The 15,957-nt window shown below is 42.1% G+C and overlaps 1 protein-coding gene across 7 annotated transcripts in view; it reads right to left on the bottom strand.

Moving 5' to 3' along the window:
• Positions 1-600: 600 nt before the first annotated feature.
• FRMD4B (FERM domain containing 4B) overlaps positions 601-15,957 on the bottom strand; it is a 234,620-nt gene continuing 219,263 nt past the window's right edge. For 3 of the 7 annotated variants that reach the window (XM_079958857.1, XM_079958853.1, XM_079958859.1), the window contains 6 exons: positions 15,755-15,811; positions 11,214-11,364; positions 10,147-10,314; positions 8,209-9,014; positions 5,665-5,797; positions 601-2,917 (listed from right to left, as the gene is read on the bottom strand). In XM_079958857.1, coding sequence (XP_079814983.1) covers positions 2,797-2,917; positions 5,665-5,797; positions 8,209-9,014; positions 10,147-10,314; positions 11,214-11,364; positions 15,755-15,811 — 1,436 coding nt within the window. In that variant the 3' untranslated portion in view covers positions 601-2,796. The remainder of the gene's footprint in view (positions 2,918-5,664; positions 5,798-8,208; positions 9,015-10,146; positions 10,315-11,213; positions 11,365-15,754; positions 15,812-15,957) is intronic. The other 4 variants (XM_079958855.1, XM_079958854.1, XM_079958856.1 and 1 more) reach the window with 4 other exon arrangements.

Below are 15,957 nucleotides of genomic sequence, written 5' to 3'. Positions count from 1 at the left end.
AGGGTAAAATCCCACTTCCCTCATGCAATGGTCCCAAACCATTGTGGTTTTCCCCTACAAGCAATTAACACCACCATCACCACCACACACATGGCCAGAGTCTGGTCCTGAAGTGGATGGAAATCTATGAGCTACCCACAACCCATATACGTTAGTTGACCTGCTTATGAATTATTTTACAATGTTGTGAAGGAAAAGTCTCACATGAGGCCAGCCTACCGAAGGAGTTGTGCATGGTTGGTGGGAAGGGGCTGACAGAGTTGAGGAGGGTTTAATTTCTCATGTGCCCTTTTCTTCAGAGATGTTTATGCCACAGGCATGTCGCTGACATGTGGTAATGGGAAATTCTGGTACAACAAACACGCACACTATAAAACGTACATGCACGCTCTTGAGAAGAGGAAAAAAGAAGAGGGGAAGAGGCCTACATTCACAATAAGCCAGGAATGGAGTACCTTGAGAGAGAAGCAAGCACATCTTTCAGTGCTTTTCTTTGACTAGATCATAACCTTTGTATTTAAGTTGCAATCCACACCAGAACTTTGGGATGCCAAAAGGTAAAAACAAAAAAACACACAAAAATAGAGAATACGGGAAATGTTTAGTAGCATACTTTTCGAGTTTATTGACCTATACAAAATCATAGGTCTTTAAAAAGTCAGGAGTAGTAAAAGAATAGGCAAAAAAAGATATCCTTGTTTCTAAAAGGCTATACAAATATGCACAAAAGAAATAAATTATTATTTTTGTTTCTTTTTTCCACGTTTATTCCAAACTTTAACTCTAATAATACAAATGACTAAGGACCAGCTTAACAAATTCAGAATCTCTCTGTATATATATATATATATTTATAGAATTCTTTTTACATGATTTGGAGTATCAGTAAAAAAAAAAGGTTCAAAAACCTTCCCACCCCCCGAAACTTTTCCATATACAGTAACAAGGAGTGAGTCATTCTGCATTTTGTTTTTTTAAAAAAAGGAAGATCCCCAAACAGCACCATTGGATAGAATCCTGAAGCACAGTATAGCTGAGAAACAAAAATATTTTTTATAAGTTTGCAAAATTACACTAGGTAAACTTTAGCTAATTTGTTCCTACAGGTAGATGATATGAGGTAGGCTTATTCCTCCTAGATAAAACCTGCAGTTGAGTTCTTCCTTTGTTTGCACAGAAAAAAATATTCACTTATTTTGTTTACATGCTAATTCATCACTCGGTTGCCCCGATCTATATAGGAGGCAATTCACATGAGTGGAAACAGGTTTCCATTCACAGATCCCCCAGATGGCTATGCTAGTCTTCTTCACATATTACTTGTATGAAGGCGGCAACATGGAAAGAAAAGTACTTGAGGCCACAAAAGACTCCTCATATGGTGAGGGATAACAAGTGGAGAGACTTTTTCTACCCATGTAAGCTTGTCATTCAGGATTCTTAAATCATGCAGGGAGCTTGCAGGGATAAAAAGGCTCCCTACTTCAGAAGTTATCCTTCAACACAAAAGGGGTCAGAATGAATTATGCAGCCTCAAGGGCAGGGTGAACACACAGCCCTGCGGTCCATTTATATCTGTGTCGCCTCTTCGTTATTGTGTGAAGATGGCTACTGTCAGCTCAAGCCAGTTCATTCTCCACCCTGGTGCTCCTTCCCTCTTTCTCTCTCTCTCTCTCTCTCCTTGGATAACAGATAATGAACACTGATCACATCTTGAAGGTGAGAGGTTGCACCAGGAGAGAAGCAGGGGCTATTCAAGTCTTCTGCTCTACTCCTGACTTCATTGACTGGGACCAGCAAATGCATAGTGCACCTGCTTTTTACAGATAGCAGATTTTACAATTTAAATGCCCTTTGATTTTTAAGGCACCAACTTGGTATTACTGTTAAGTGCAATTGTGTCCACTGTTGTTGTTTTTTAAAAATAATAATAATACTGGTCAATATAGTGAAGCCGTTCAATGCATTGGACATATTGTCACATCAGTAATGCAAATATTCTCGCAAACTTTCTGTTTCTTAAGATGTATCAAAACCAAGTGTTTCCCTGTGCACTCCACATTTAAACCTGCATGCATTATTCCATAAATGAAAATTTATAATGGAGAGGTGTAAAATTATTCCACCCTAGGAAGCAATTTGAAGATGCCTGCTTGCACTTTTCAGAAAACAGCCACCCTGCTGCCACAGATTTATGTGGTACATTGCAATGTGCAACTACTACTTCTTTTCTTTTCATGGTGCTTCGATGAGAAAGAGACATTCAGGACAGCACATCTTAAAAAACATTTTTAACCTCATTCAAAATACTGTTTAAAACCCCAAACATCCTTCAAGTAGTGCTGCAAAGTCAACCTTCTGCCCTGTAGCCCACAAACTCGTCTTCTTGATCAGCAGGTGCTACGACAGAAGCGACTCCACTGTTGTAATTTTCTTTCTCTCTGAATTGTGCTCCTAAAATGGTCCCAACAAGAATCCCCTTTTCACATTTTTTTGAAGTTTGCACCATCATCTTCTTTCCGTCTTTTTTTTAAAAAGTGCTTTCCAAAATACTTCAACCAAAGGCTGCATTTTGTGGTAGGAGATTTAAAACCAGATCTCTTCCTCATTTTGGTCTATTTGGATTCATGTTGTTGTGCTAACGTGGATAAGAGCCTGCAGCTTTGTCTCGCTGAATACTTCATCCTCCCATAACAGTCCTCACTTCTGAGTTGCACCAGGAAGCTAAGTTTTGTTTGTTTTGTAGAACAGCATAAAGGTGCAAGGCACATGGGGTAACTGAAGCCAAGGCTAGGCTCACACTAAAGTCCCAGGCTTCGAATCCTCATGCCAGAACAGTCTCTGGTCACCGTCTTGCAAGTCGCCTTCCAACTGGTCCCTGTCGCTGCTGCCCAACTGGCTTGTTTCGGCATACATCCTGTAAAAACATAATGGCTATTAGTGATATGCAAGATGAACTGCAAATTCAGGTGCTGCTCAATAGTACACTCACTTATATTCAATATAACCTTATCCTCAAAGCAGTGAGATTTGAAAGTGGAATCAAGAGGACTTGCACCAGTCTGATGCTGGAGCAGTAAAGGCCCAGGAAGTAGATAATGGCCACAGTGAATATTGGTTTCGGTGACAGATCAACCCTGTATTTCAGCTTGTGTATTTAATTACAGATTATGAGCCCCTGGAAACTGACCGGTTATAAAGTTTGGAACATAAATACCCATTAAGAAAAGACATATCAGAGTATTTGCTTGGCATTTCTCTCTCATCCTATTCTGCAGAGTCCAGGTTAGGTCACAGCACATGTATAAACACAGCCCACCAAGATGATAGTTTTGACACCCTATGACAGTGAGAAATCCTGCAAACTGGGCTCCTCCACAGCCAGTGACAGATGAAAGGTCTCTTAAGAGTAAAAGGACCTGCTTCTTCCAGAACTGGCAATGGGAGCACTGGTCAGTGTTCTGGATTGGAGCCAATGAAATAAGCTGTTGTTTATGATGTTGGCTTGTTTAAACAAATTGTAGTTGAGGTTAATCACAGGATAGATTTGGGACACTGCAGTTAACAGACAGTAGCAGAGGAAAACATCCCATCACCTCATTGCACACACAGGGGAGAAGAGAATATCATGCACAGAACACTAAGCCATCATTTAGCATTACAGCTAAATCAGGCCTTTGTGTAAAGCTGCCAAAATAATGGCCACTCTCCTCAGTGTTTGGCATTAGGTGAGAAAACTCAGGCAATTAGTAATAAAATTAAATATGATTATAATGTAACTTTTAGCCATCCTGTTAAAAAACTGAAATGCTGCAAGGACTTAAATGAACCGTTGCCTGGGATGCTTTACTGTCCTTAAGAATGCAGTGTGGAGAATGAAGCTGATGTCAGTACCTAACTAGACAGCTTCACCCAAGCCAGTTCAGCAGTAAGAACACGGCAGGCCACTATAAACCATGCACAAAACGGTCACTGCTACACTCTGCTGGCTGCATTCAGCAAAAGTGCATTTAAACACGATCTCATATTTCAGGCACAAGCAACCTCCTGGACAGAAGGCCTTTGTTCTTCTGGGTAACAGGCGGAGTAAAGAGAAGGAGGAAAAGAGAAGAAGAAGAAGAAGATTTACATGAAAAAACATTTGGAAGCACTTGGACTTAACACTAGACTACCTGTTGCTGGCAGAATTGTGATGAGAACAAGGTGAGGAAAAGAGTGGGGAATGCTAACCAAAGAAAGCAATGAGGAACACCCTTGCCTTGAGAATGAACCCTCTATTTGACCCACCCCATCTTGCAGAAATGTGTATTTATTTTTCAGAGGCCAGGCACAAGGCCAGTTCTCTCTCTCTCTCTCTCTCTCTCTCTCTCACACACACACACAGACAGACATGCAGAATATGGATCATGCACAAGGTCACACAGCCAAAAAACAGAGGAAGCTGCCTTATGCTGTGGTCCACCGACTTGAGTATTGCCCACTACACTGGCTTGCGGTGGCTTTCCAGAGTTTCATTCGTTGGACATTGCTAGCCCCACCTGGGTATGCCAGGGAATGAATGTGGGTCCTTCTATTTGAGTGCTGGAGGCAGAACACCGCAACTCCATTCACCATGCACAGAAGGTACCTCCAGGAGTCAACATTCCATGTTTTGTTTTAAGATGCAGTTTAGAACTCTGATTGCACAGGGCTCTGGTTTGTTCAGTAAGGCTATATGAGAACACCCCAAAAACATGGGAAGTTAGAAAAGGCCTCATGGCAACAGGGAAGGAGATGAAGGCACAGCCTTGCAGGCCCTTTTGTACTTGTGTGGTGCCTTCACACAAATAACAAATAAACAAGTTTTCCCCCACTTTCCTTCTAAAATCCCCAAGCCAATGGCTGACCTGAAGATATGCTGTACATGCAAATAAATGGTAAGGAAGTAGACTACCCACAGTTCACCAGTGTAATAGCACAATGCAGGCTCTTGCACAACACATTTCAGGAGCACTTCATGGTGTTGCAAGCTCATACCGAAATTCAATTTATTAGGGCTGGAGTCTTAATTAGCACATGCAGTTTTTCAGTTCTCTAAACCAGGGGTAGGTCACAGGTAGCCTTCCAAGGTTTTCTGTACTGGCCTGTGCTTTCTTTTACTGCTACCCTGTAGACTCACCAGTGGACCATTGGTCTAGGGAAATGGTTGGTGTAATAGAGACTTTTTTTAAAACCAGGCCTTTTGGTTGACCTGATCAACATCCCATACCCTTTTAAAATGTGGCTCTTTTGGGGGGATATTATTGGGTTATTGCTTTTATTTTTATTTTATATACTGTGATCTTTTTATGTGAACCGCCCTGAGACCTCCGGGTATAGGGCGGTATATAAATTCAATAAATAATAATAATAAATGATACATTGCCCTACCCGGCTTTATGCCCTTCCCCATCACAGCTGCAAATTTCTGTCTCAATCTACTTTCAGTAAATAGGCCTAAAGTCCTGCGTGCTACAATCAAAATGCTGTACATGAATGAAGAGACGGAGCTTGAGTTCAGTTCTTAGAAAAAAGTTGAAAACGGCAGAAGTGGCTTTCTTATGTGTAGGCTGCTGCATTCCAACAGGCAAACCAGCTGTAGACATATCACAATGTAAGCCAGCAATTCCATTGTAAATAGCTTACCTGCTTGGCAGCTGGTGGTTGCCATACACACTCCCGTAACAGCTAGCATAAGAGGATTGAGACAGCGTATCATAATCGGGAAGTCCCAGTGCAATCGGATTCCGCCAATTCCCAGAGGCATTTGTAGAAGATGCTAAAGCAGAGGGGGAAAGAAAATAATGCTAGCAGTGACTAACTTGCCTAAGGATTCAAGTATGCTTTTCTTCTTCACATACTCGAAACACAGCCATTAGCTAGAGGCTGTTTTTAGACAGAGACAAATAAGTGGAAGACTGGAAGAATGTTTTTTTTATATTGTAAACCACCCTTCGGATGAAGGGTGGTATAGGAATTTAACAAGCAATAATAATAAGTAGTAGAACCTCAAACTGTGAGCAATTGATGCACTGCTACCAGAAAAGTATAGTCAGCTATTGCAATGAGTTCACAGAAGTACCACATAGATTCACTGGTGAGAATAACATGTTCATTCAACTTGATTAGGGCAATGCACCTCCTTTTTATCTAACTTTAGATTTTAATCCGATCAAGTTACAAACCAAATCACAGAAAACAATTGCTCTGCTTTTTATCTTACACTACTTAGTTCTGCTCTAATTCATAATTTAAAAAATGATCATAACACTGTATTCCCTTAGATTCCCTACCTCCACCATACATCTTCCTGAATATTCTAGGTTTAACAAAAGCGATACTTATTAATGTTTTATTTTAACTTAAATTCAGTAACTCTGTTTTTATATATGGTAGGTTCTGTTGCAACAATTGCATCTTTTTCTAATACACAAGTGCCCACATTTCTGTTATAAAATTACTCCCCCCTCCCCCCCAAGTTGTGTGAGGGTTTATCTATTATTAAGACTTTATGAGCTTTGTGCATTCAGACTGTTTCTTTCAATGGCTTAGGCAATTTTCAGTGTTGGGCAAGAAGTCCATGCACAGGTATCAACACATTTTGTATTTTTTTTTATACCCCCAAAGCACAGATACTGGTTGAAAACCCAATATAAACCTTAATATTTGTCTTATTCTCATATGTACTTGTCCCTTTGTGCAGTAATTTTTGGATGCGTTTGCTGCCACCTTTTGTGGATAAAAATGTTTCATTAACTGCCTAGATCTCACCACTATGAGAGGCAGGATGTTGAACTAGATGAGCCACCTCTGAGCCAGTAGGCTTGTCCCCAGTTTCTTAACCTCCTGCACACTGTTGACACCCAATTACTTTGCAAACCAGCTTGACCATTCTTTCTCAAACCAGTTTAGCAAGGCTTCTACAAATTATTTTAGCTCAATCCAGAGCTCTGTCGTTCTTACACAGCACCGTATCTACTCTGACACCGAGAAACAATATTAAAGAAATGTTTCCCATTAAATGTTTTATGTGGATTGAATTTAAACACAAACACACACACACACACACAAACGCTCGTGCACACAGATAATCTATTTGCACAAAGTAATTACAGAATGTAAGATTGGTCTAATACTCCGTCTTATGCAGTATTATGTATCTATTTACTATTCTCATTAAAAAAATTATATTCTGTCCTTTTCTTGTATTTAGGGTGGATTACGTACAGTAAAAGAAACTTCAATGAAATGCACTGGAAAACAGTAATAAAACCAGGGTAAGTGGGTGGACTCAACAGTTTAAAACAATACATACACCAGAAACTAAATATGTCTTAATCACCCATGAGCCTGTTCCATCCTGTTTGGCCTAGGCAGGCCTGTCTGCAGGCATGGTGTAATAACAGAGGAAACCTTGCTCTTGTGATTTCGCCAACCTAACCTCTGGCACAGAGCAGCAAGGCCTCTCTCTAGGTGGTACCAGGGGCAAGGGAGGGTTACATGGGAGCAGGTGTTCCTCAAGGTACACAGGCTGTTCACTGCTTTAAAGTTTTAGGCACCATGGCATGGACCTCCAAATCTACCTATTGATGAACGCAGCTATTTTCAAACAAGTGCAGTACGTTCCCTACTACTCAATATTCAAGGCATCTGCTTTCTGCACCAGATGCATTTCCAGGTAGTCTCAAACAAAGAAATACCAATATGAAGTTCAAAATTCTGAAGCGTCTCCATTTTGCATCGGTATTAAACAAGCTGTATTTATTTTCATATGCTGGTTTCTTTTAATATCCCAATAGTTATTCCTGCTTCCAAAAGCTGATCAACTGGAGAATTCTCTCCCCCCCCCCCCCCCGCAGCCTGTGCTGCTCATTGCATGAATCAACAAGGCAAGATTAGAAGCATTTGCTCCAGGGGCACCAGCAATCTGAGTCTCTGGGCTTTATCTCTGCCACCTGATCCAAAGCCCTGTAAACGTGCCAACGAACACAGGGAGTTTTTATGTGAGCAGGCCTTCCTGCTCACATAATGGAGGAGGCGTTCATTGTGTGCGAAGAAAGAATTCAATTTAGATATGGATGTGTTAAGTTGTTACAGTCAGGGGGACACCTCATAACACCCATGAGCAATTGCTGGGCTCCAGAGCCCACGATATGTGTGAAGTTGCAGAGGCACAAAATGGAGAGTTACCTGAAGAGAAAGAAGATGCGCGGCTGCTCGGACAACAGGGGACCTGCAGCCCAGCAAAGCCCAGGCTCCTCTGTGACCCTCTGTCGGCGTCAAAGCCTGCCTGCAGGCCATGAGCCTGATCTTTGTGCCCAGAGGCACGCTGGTACCAGCCGCGAAGATGCTCTGCTACTAAGGCCTTGTGAATGTTTTTGGTGATGTGTTCAGATTTCACGGACGGCTTCCGCGGCAGGCGAAGGGTGGCGTACGGGTTGTGCGGCACTCTCTCCATCTCATCCTCGTGGAAAGACCTGAAATCCCGATAGCGGCGCTCGTGTCCATAGTGCGCCGACGAACGGTAGGAAGGGTTAACCGTGTACTGGCCCTCTGTGCCATTTTCATACACGTAGCCGCTATTGTAATACACATCGCACTCCGTGTAAGGGGCGTAGCCAGGAATGTAGCAGGTGACCGACGGCTGCTCCTGGCTTTTTGGGTAGCCGCCATTGCGGACGTCCTTCTGGGCAAGGTTTGGCATGCTTCCCGAATTCGCAGCAGAAATGTTCTGCTTCTTGGTCCATCTCCTGTTTCTTGTGCGGTTGTCCAGAGTCTGGGTTGTATAGCAGGGGCTTGGGGTTGAGGTCACATAATATTCCGCACTGGACTGGCTGGTGTAGGAAGACCCATCATCTAGGATTTCTGTACTGCTGCTTCTCGGAGATTTTGAAAGGGTGAACACTGGCTTTTCGCTGGCAGTCTCAGACAGCAAGTTGGTTTGGGACTCTAAGCTGCCCCTCCGCTGCCTGCAGTGCTGGGGGGATACATCCGGCCTGAGAAAGCAGAAAATAGCCTTTGTTACAAACATGGCATGCAGTTCTATCCAACAAGTAGCATAGGGCAAAGCTACAATACTTTGAATTACAGGAAAGGTAGGCATTGGTTTTAAGTAAAAAAACCTTAAGAACAATGAAACAAGCTCTCTATGGAGTCTGTGACGCCTTTTCCCGTGAAGTTTTTCATGGGAAGTCCAGGCAGGAATCTAACAGGGATATAAAATATCACGAATGTAATGGGAGGTTGGAATAGTTCATGTTCCTTGGTCTACTCCACAAGAGTCTCAAATATCTACGAGCTATGCTAGGATTTCATGTATCATTGTTGGCATTCATCTGTCTCGGGAGACAATGGAAGAGTGTAAACTTTGGAGAGTTACAGTGCCTGCTGCGGCTGTAGAGACTGACACGGTGTCACAGGGCCAACCAGTGTTTCCCAAACTTCAGTACTTCCTGCGACAACCTTTATCTGATTCAGAACATCTGTACTATTCAAACATTTGTTGCAAAAAAATAAAAAGAAAATGAAGGAAGATAAAGCAGCAAAGGAAGCTGAGCAACATTTGAGTTCCACTGAATAATTTCAAGCAAAGCTTGTAATTCCTTCAGTTTCAAGGATACTTAAGAACGTCTAACATTCCTCTGGATAACATCCATCAGGTTAGGGAAATCTGGGGAAGCTCCCTCAGCCTTCAAGAGATGTAGGAGCTTGGTTTACTGTTGTTGATTGAATGCAAATATATAGGGGACCAGCAATAACTTACTTCTAGGGGTAAGCAGCTTTTGGGAAATTTTAGGGAAGCTTTTAATGTTTAATAGGTTATTGTATTTTAATCTTCTATTGGAAGCCACCCAGAGTGGCTGGAGAAACCCAGCCAGATGAGCAGGGTATAAATCATAAGTTGTTGTTATTATTGTTGTTATTATTATTATTATTATTATTATTATTATTATTATTAGCAATGCACCCAATGTCTCAAGCTTTCAAAGGAGTACTATGGCAGACACACCCATGACTTTATCTATTATTTTATGATATGCCTCTTATCATAAAGAAAGATTATGGATGAGCTAATTATTTTCTGTTGGAAATGCTTTCTGGGGGAAAGAAAGAAGAAAACCAGCTTACTGTAAATGAGTGCTACTATACGCATTGCGTGTGAGAACTGGTGTTGTGGGCATACTTCTTCCACCATGGTGCTGCCTCTCCACTGTTCTGTACGGGCTGCTGTGTGTTGACAAGGGGTCTCTGTGATTATAAATAGAGGAATCCGATATGTGGCCACCATCCCAATATCTTCAATAAAATGCAAAGCAGAACAGCATTCGCGTTACTCGCCAACAGATTGAAAGCGAAAGATTTGAAAAACACAGGAAAGATAGTATATAAAACAAGCACAAAGTTCACGCAGGAAAGCATCTTGCAGAATGGCTGGTATTTTGAGAGCTGCGAAAGTGGAACTTTTAAAAACGGGGAGGAAGAGAAAACGAAAATAAAAGCAGAGGTGAAACCAGTTAACTTAACAGTCATGCTTTGTTGGGATGATGGTGCAAGCTCACGGAATACTAATATACAATCTCAAGTGACATAGAATGGATGAGGAGTGTAGAAGTTAGAAATAATGGTGAGGAATTCACACAAGTGGTTCTGCACATGTACTGAGGATCTCCAGCTTTCTCATTCCCACTGAAGGTCCTTATGCTTCATTAGAAGCAGCTTGGAAAGGTCACCTGGCTTTCTGTAGCAGCCTTTGAAGGGGCACAAAGGATTGCAGTGGTAAGAGAAGAGCTCAGAAAACCCTGGGTGTGGAGATGAAGGCTCTTGAGGTCCTACCTAGAGCCAATAACTTGTTAAGCTTTGCTTGCAAGTTCCACAAGTCCAGCCACTTTTTGTTTAACCTAGCTCCCCTACTGAATAATCTCAAATGTTCAGTGTTGCATGCAAACACAGAGAAATGTGTCTTCAGTTTACAGATGAAAGGAAGTTCAGCCATGAGAAATTGCTCAACTACAACTGCCCCTCTCCCCACCCCCCAAAATTGTGTTGCAAGTCATTTTGCATGCTTTTTTTTTAAGAGGCAGAAAAGGTGATGGATGAGTAAATAAATAACAGCAGTATTTTAAAAATATCATCACCTCTGTAGAAAAACTAAGCAAATGTTACTGAAGTTTTTGGCCATATCAGAAATTCTGTACCTGGAGTGCCTGGATTCAAGGAGTTGCTCATTCATGGAGGACTTCCTGAGATGGATTCTCTCCACCCCAAGGGATTTGGGTGGTGGAGATTTTGGAGAAAGTGGCACAGAGTTTATTCTTTGGCCTGGCACAGCAAGAGAATCGCTACCTGCTTAAAAAAACAACAGCACATGGTTTAAAAACTTGGAAGGATGAGGAAGGCATGTTGTGTGAATCCCTAGCAACCTTCACATCCTTAATTAGAAGAATCTCTCTCTCAACCCTATCATTTTGCATGCTTTTCATTTTACAGAAAGTTAAATAATACAAAGGGAAAGAAGCAATACATAGTTGGAACAGGATTTAGTTGAATTTAAGGGCGAGGTCATGCACACTCCTGGCATATTTCATGAATTAATTTATTAAGATGTTAGCCTGCTAATGTCATGTTTTCCTTAAAAAGGAAGACAGATTTATTACGCCTAAGCAAAATCCCAAGCCACAGGGTTGAACAATGTAGCATTTTAATACAGTGCAGAAATGATAGAAACTCAGGTATGGGCTGATTTTTTAGTATTCAACAGTCATTCAGGTATTAAAGATTCATCCAGTTGTCTTTATAGATTTAGCAACTAGTTTGCATAAAAGGCTGTTTCTTTAATAACTGTGATTGAGAACTGATGGAGCCTCAGAGTTATATACTCACAGGACTTTCTTATGTAAGTGATTGGGAGGTCAAATAGAACATCAAGAACATAGGAAATTCCATTATTGCGAGTCAGACTATTGCAAGTCAGACTATTGGACAATCAAGCTCAATATTGTCTACAGCGTCAGACAGTAGCGGCTCTCTAGAAGATTTTCCCAGACTACTTAGGAGATATTAGGGACTGAACTGGATTCCTGTTGAGTTACAGGACTTCCCTAGTACTCTGGACTTACTTTCTGTCACATTTTGACCTGTTATAGCAAAAACTTCCTGAGGTTTGAAAGAAGCACATTCAGACCACATGTTCAAAATATCTGTCCCACAAACATGTTTAAGCCCCCAAAATGTTGGAATCAACTCAATTCCTGAGGCTGAATGGGATCAGTATTGTATCTAATGAGACACCAGCAGACGTTTCTCGTGCACACATTTGGATGTATACATTGAGATGTAAAGCAATAATCATAATCATAGATAAACAAATTCATGGAACGAGCCCCATGAAGGAGGAGCAAAGTTTTCTATTTATATAGGTATGTGCCTGGAACTCTATATCACTTTGGAAAGCGAATGGTTCATGCAGAGCAGCTGGTTGTGCTATTTCATGAAGAGACAGTTGCATTTTCATTCAGTCTCAAAGAGCATAACAGCTGTGACGAGTCAACTGGGGATAGGGGGGCTGTGCAGGAGAGCTAGTTATCTCCCCACCTAATGTGGTCTATACATTTCTCCCAATTCCCAGAGTGGCTTAACAACCAACCTCTCTTCCCAGGGAACTCTGGGAATTGTAACTCTGTGAGGGGAATAACTTTCAGCACCCTTTCCAAACTACAGGTTCCAGGATTCTTTGGGTGAAGCCATGACTGTTTAAAGTGGCATGATACTGCTTCAAGAGAGCGAGAGCGAAAGCCAAGTCCTTAGTTGTGGCTTCCCAACTCTGGAGCACTCTCCCCTAGAGACTTCCTGACACTGTTGTCTTCACTCTTTTTTTATTTGCCCAGGCTTTGAAGCTGCAGTGGAAGCTTTTTATTAGCTTTTCCTTATTTGTTCTTTCACTGACTACATCCTATCCGTTGCTCTCCTTGTTGTTTGTGCTCCCCCCCACCCATATATATATATATTTCTTTCATGGCTAGATCCCCAGGGAGCAAGCTTTTCTGAAAGTTTGGAGGGCACAGATCTCCTCCTCTTAAGTTGAAACATTTTTTTTATTATTATTAAAAAAGGCACTACTGTTTTATTAGCTGGACAATCTAAAACACTTGTGGGCAAACCAAGCTATCACTACCAGTTAATTCTATGCTACGTCTGAAATTGGCATGAGTTTCAAGTGTGAACATTTTTGCAAAGAAAAAGGAAAAGCTGAGGACTAAGTCCTCTTCTTGATGACTCAGAAGAAGCAAGATCAGATATGTTAAAAAGGGAGTCATCTAGGTCATTCCATTATTGGCGGAACCACAGCCAATTGGGACTGGCCAATCAGAAAAAGCTTGCCGGATCAAAGCTACGGAACAATTTGCACTGTAGGAGTTTGAGCACTAAAGTTACAGGTTATCTGTCTAAGCAATAATGAATGGGAAGGGAGGGACGGAGGGTGTTTCTAGACAGCTAATGACTAGATGAAGGAGTATGGCTAACCCTGCCTGTTGTCAGCGGGCAGGAAACACACAACCTAGATGTCATTATCGCAATTAAATAAATCATGGGAATCCTGAAAATATATATATATAAAAGGATAATAATCACTTGTTTGTGTGTTAAACAGGGAGCTATATCTCTCAAGGAGGTTGAGAGATTGCATTAGCACGCCAGATTTCTTCTTATTCTCAACAAATTAGCAGTTAAGTCCTTTTCAGAAAATGGCTCAAGGTTAGCTCAGGATCGCCATAAACTTTGCTGTTCAGTGCAATGTTCAAATGATATCATGGGGCTCAATCTTAGGCAACAGTAACGGTGGCAGTGATAAAGGGAGAGGGGGAAAATAGGGTTGCCATACATCCAGAATTTCCTGGACATAGCTGGTATTCAGCCCTTGTAAACATCACCAGGGAGGAAAGCACTGAAATGTCTGGGAAAATCCGGATGTATGGCAGCCCATGTTGGAAGTGTAGATTTTGGCAAATTTCATTAAAAATAGCTGCAAAAGTCTTCTTTTTGACTTCTTTGCAGAAAAAAAGCTCAACACCCCTAGAATCATAGAATCATAGAGTTGGAAGAGACCACAAGGGCCATCGAGTCCAACCCCCTGCCAAGCAGGAAACACCATCAGAGCACTCCTGACATATGGTTGTCAAGCCTCTGCTTAAAGACCTCCAAAGAAGGAGACTCCACCACACTCCTTGGCAGCAAATTCCACTGTCAAACAGCTCTTACTGTCAGGAAATTCTTCCTAATGTTTAGGTGGAATCTTCTTTCTTGTAGTTTGGATCCATTGCTCCGTGTCCGCTTCTCTGGAGCAGCAGAAAACAACCTTTCTCCCTCCTCTATGTGACATCCTTTTATATATTTGAACATGGCTATCATATCATCCCTTAACCTCCTCTTCTCCAGGCTAAACATGCCCGGCTCCCTTAGCCGTTCCTCATAAGGCATCGTTTCCAGGCCTTTGACCATTTTGGTTGCCCTCCTCTGGACACGTTCCAGTTTGTCAGTGTCCTTCTTGAACTGTGGTGCCCAGAACTGGACACAGTACTCCAGGTGAGGTCTGACCAGAGCAGAATACAGTGGCACTATTACTTCCCTTGATCTAGATGCTATACTCCTATTGATGCAGCCCAGAATTGCATTGGCTTTTTTAGCTGCCACGTCACACTGTTGGCTCATGTCAAGTTTGTGGTCAACCAAGACTCCTAGATCCTTTTCACATGTACTGCTCTCAAGCCAGGTGTCACCCATCTTGTAGATGACGTCCAAGTATGTGCATATTTGGAATTATTCTGGACAGTGAATGTGTATATTTTTTGCAAGTGTTCAAGGTGGGGCAAGGTGTGGGGCAGAGAGGAAATGGGCAAAAAAGCATGTCTCTCTTTGCAATGGGGAAGTGGCCAGCTGGAAGTATCCCTCATGGGAGGGATAAACCAACTTCAGTAAACTTTGCCGGCTGTCCAAGTCTTATGTGATAATCCAGCGTTATGTACAGCCATTACCTTCCTGTTTCTCTAGGTCAGGGATGGTGAGTCTGTGGTCCTCCAGATGTTGCTAGTCTAGAACTTCCACCATCCCTGACTGTTGATCATGCTGGCTGGGGCTGTTGGAGACCAACAACCACTGGTGGGGCACAGGTTCCCCACTCCTGCTCTTAAAGAAAAGGAATAGACAGAAATCCTCATAGACCCTCATGCTGTCTTTAGGAATAAGCCTGGCTTTTTTTTAAGGCTCTGTACAATACATTCCAGTCATGGGCTGTTGCAGGGGGACTAGCCAGTTCCCTAAGAATTTGTTGTTGTTGTTTAGTCGTGTCCGACTTTTCGTGACCCCATGGACCAGAGCACGCCAGGCACTTCTGTCTTCCACTGCCTCTCGCAGTTTAGTCAAACTCATGCTGGTAGCTTCGAGAACACTATCAAACCATCTCGTCCTCTGTCGTCCCCTTCTCCTTGTGCCCTCCATCTTTCCCAACATCAGGGTCTTCTCCAGGGAGTCTTCTCTTCTCATGAGGTGGCCAAAGTGAGAAGAGAAGACTCCCTGGAAAAGACCCTGATGTTGGGAAAGATAGAGGGCACAAGGAGAAGGGGACGACAGAGGATGAGATGGTTGGATAGTGTTCTCATACTCAGTGTAAAATTAGGGAGTTGGGACATTCCCAACTTTGCTGTGTTTTATCTGTTTGTGTTGAAAAGCAAAAGCCACATACCATCTTCAAATGTTGTTGTGTCAGACAAAGAGCTGCTCTCAGAAGGGATGATTTCATCTAGGGGGGAAAGAAAAGAAAAAAGCTTTAAAAAGGACAAATGTTACAATCTGGAATTTTAAACACAGGGCACAGTCGTTGGGTTCACTCACTCAAGTTTGTGTATATTTATAGGTTCTGATATAATGATCAACCAAAATTACCAA

This window comes from Podarcis cretensis (assembly GCF_951804945.1).
Source record: "Podarcis cretensis genome assembly, chromosome: 2".
In the NCBI taxonomy this organism is placed as follows: Eukaryota; Metazoa; Chordata; class Lepidosauria; order Squamata; family Lacertidae; genus Podarcis; species Podarcis cretensis.
Note: the sequence above shows the minus strand (reverse complement) of the source record. Positions and strands in the feature narration are given on the sequence as shown.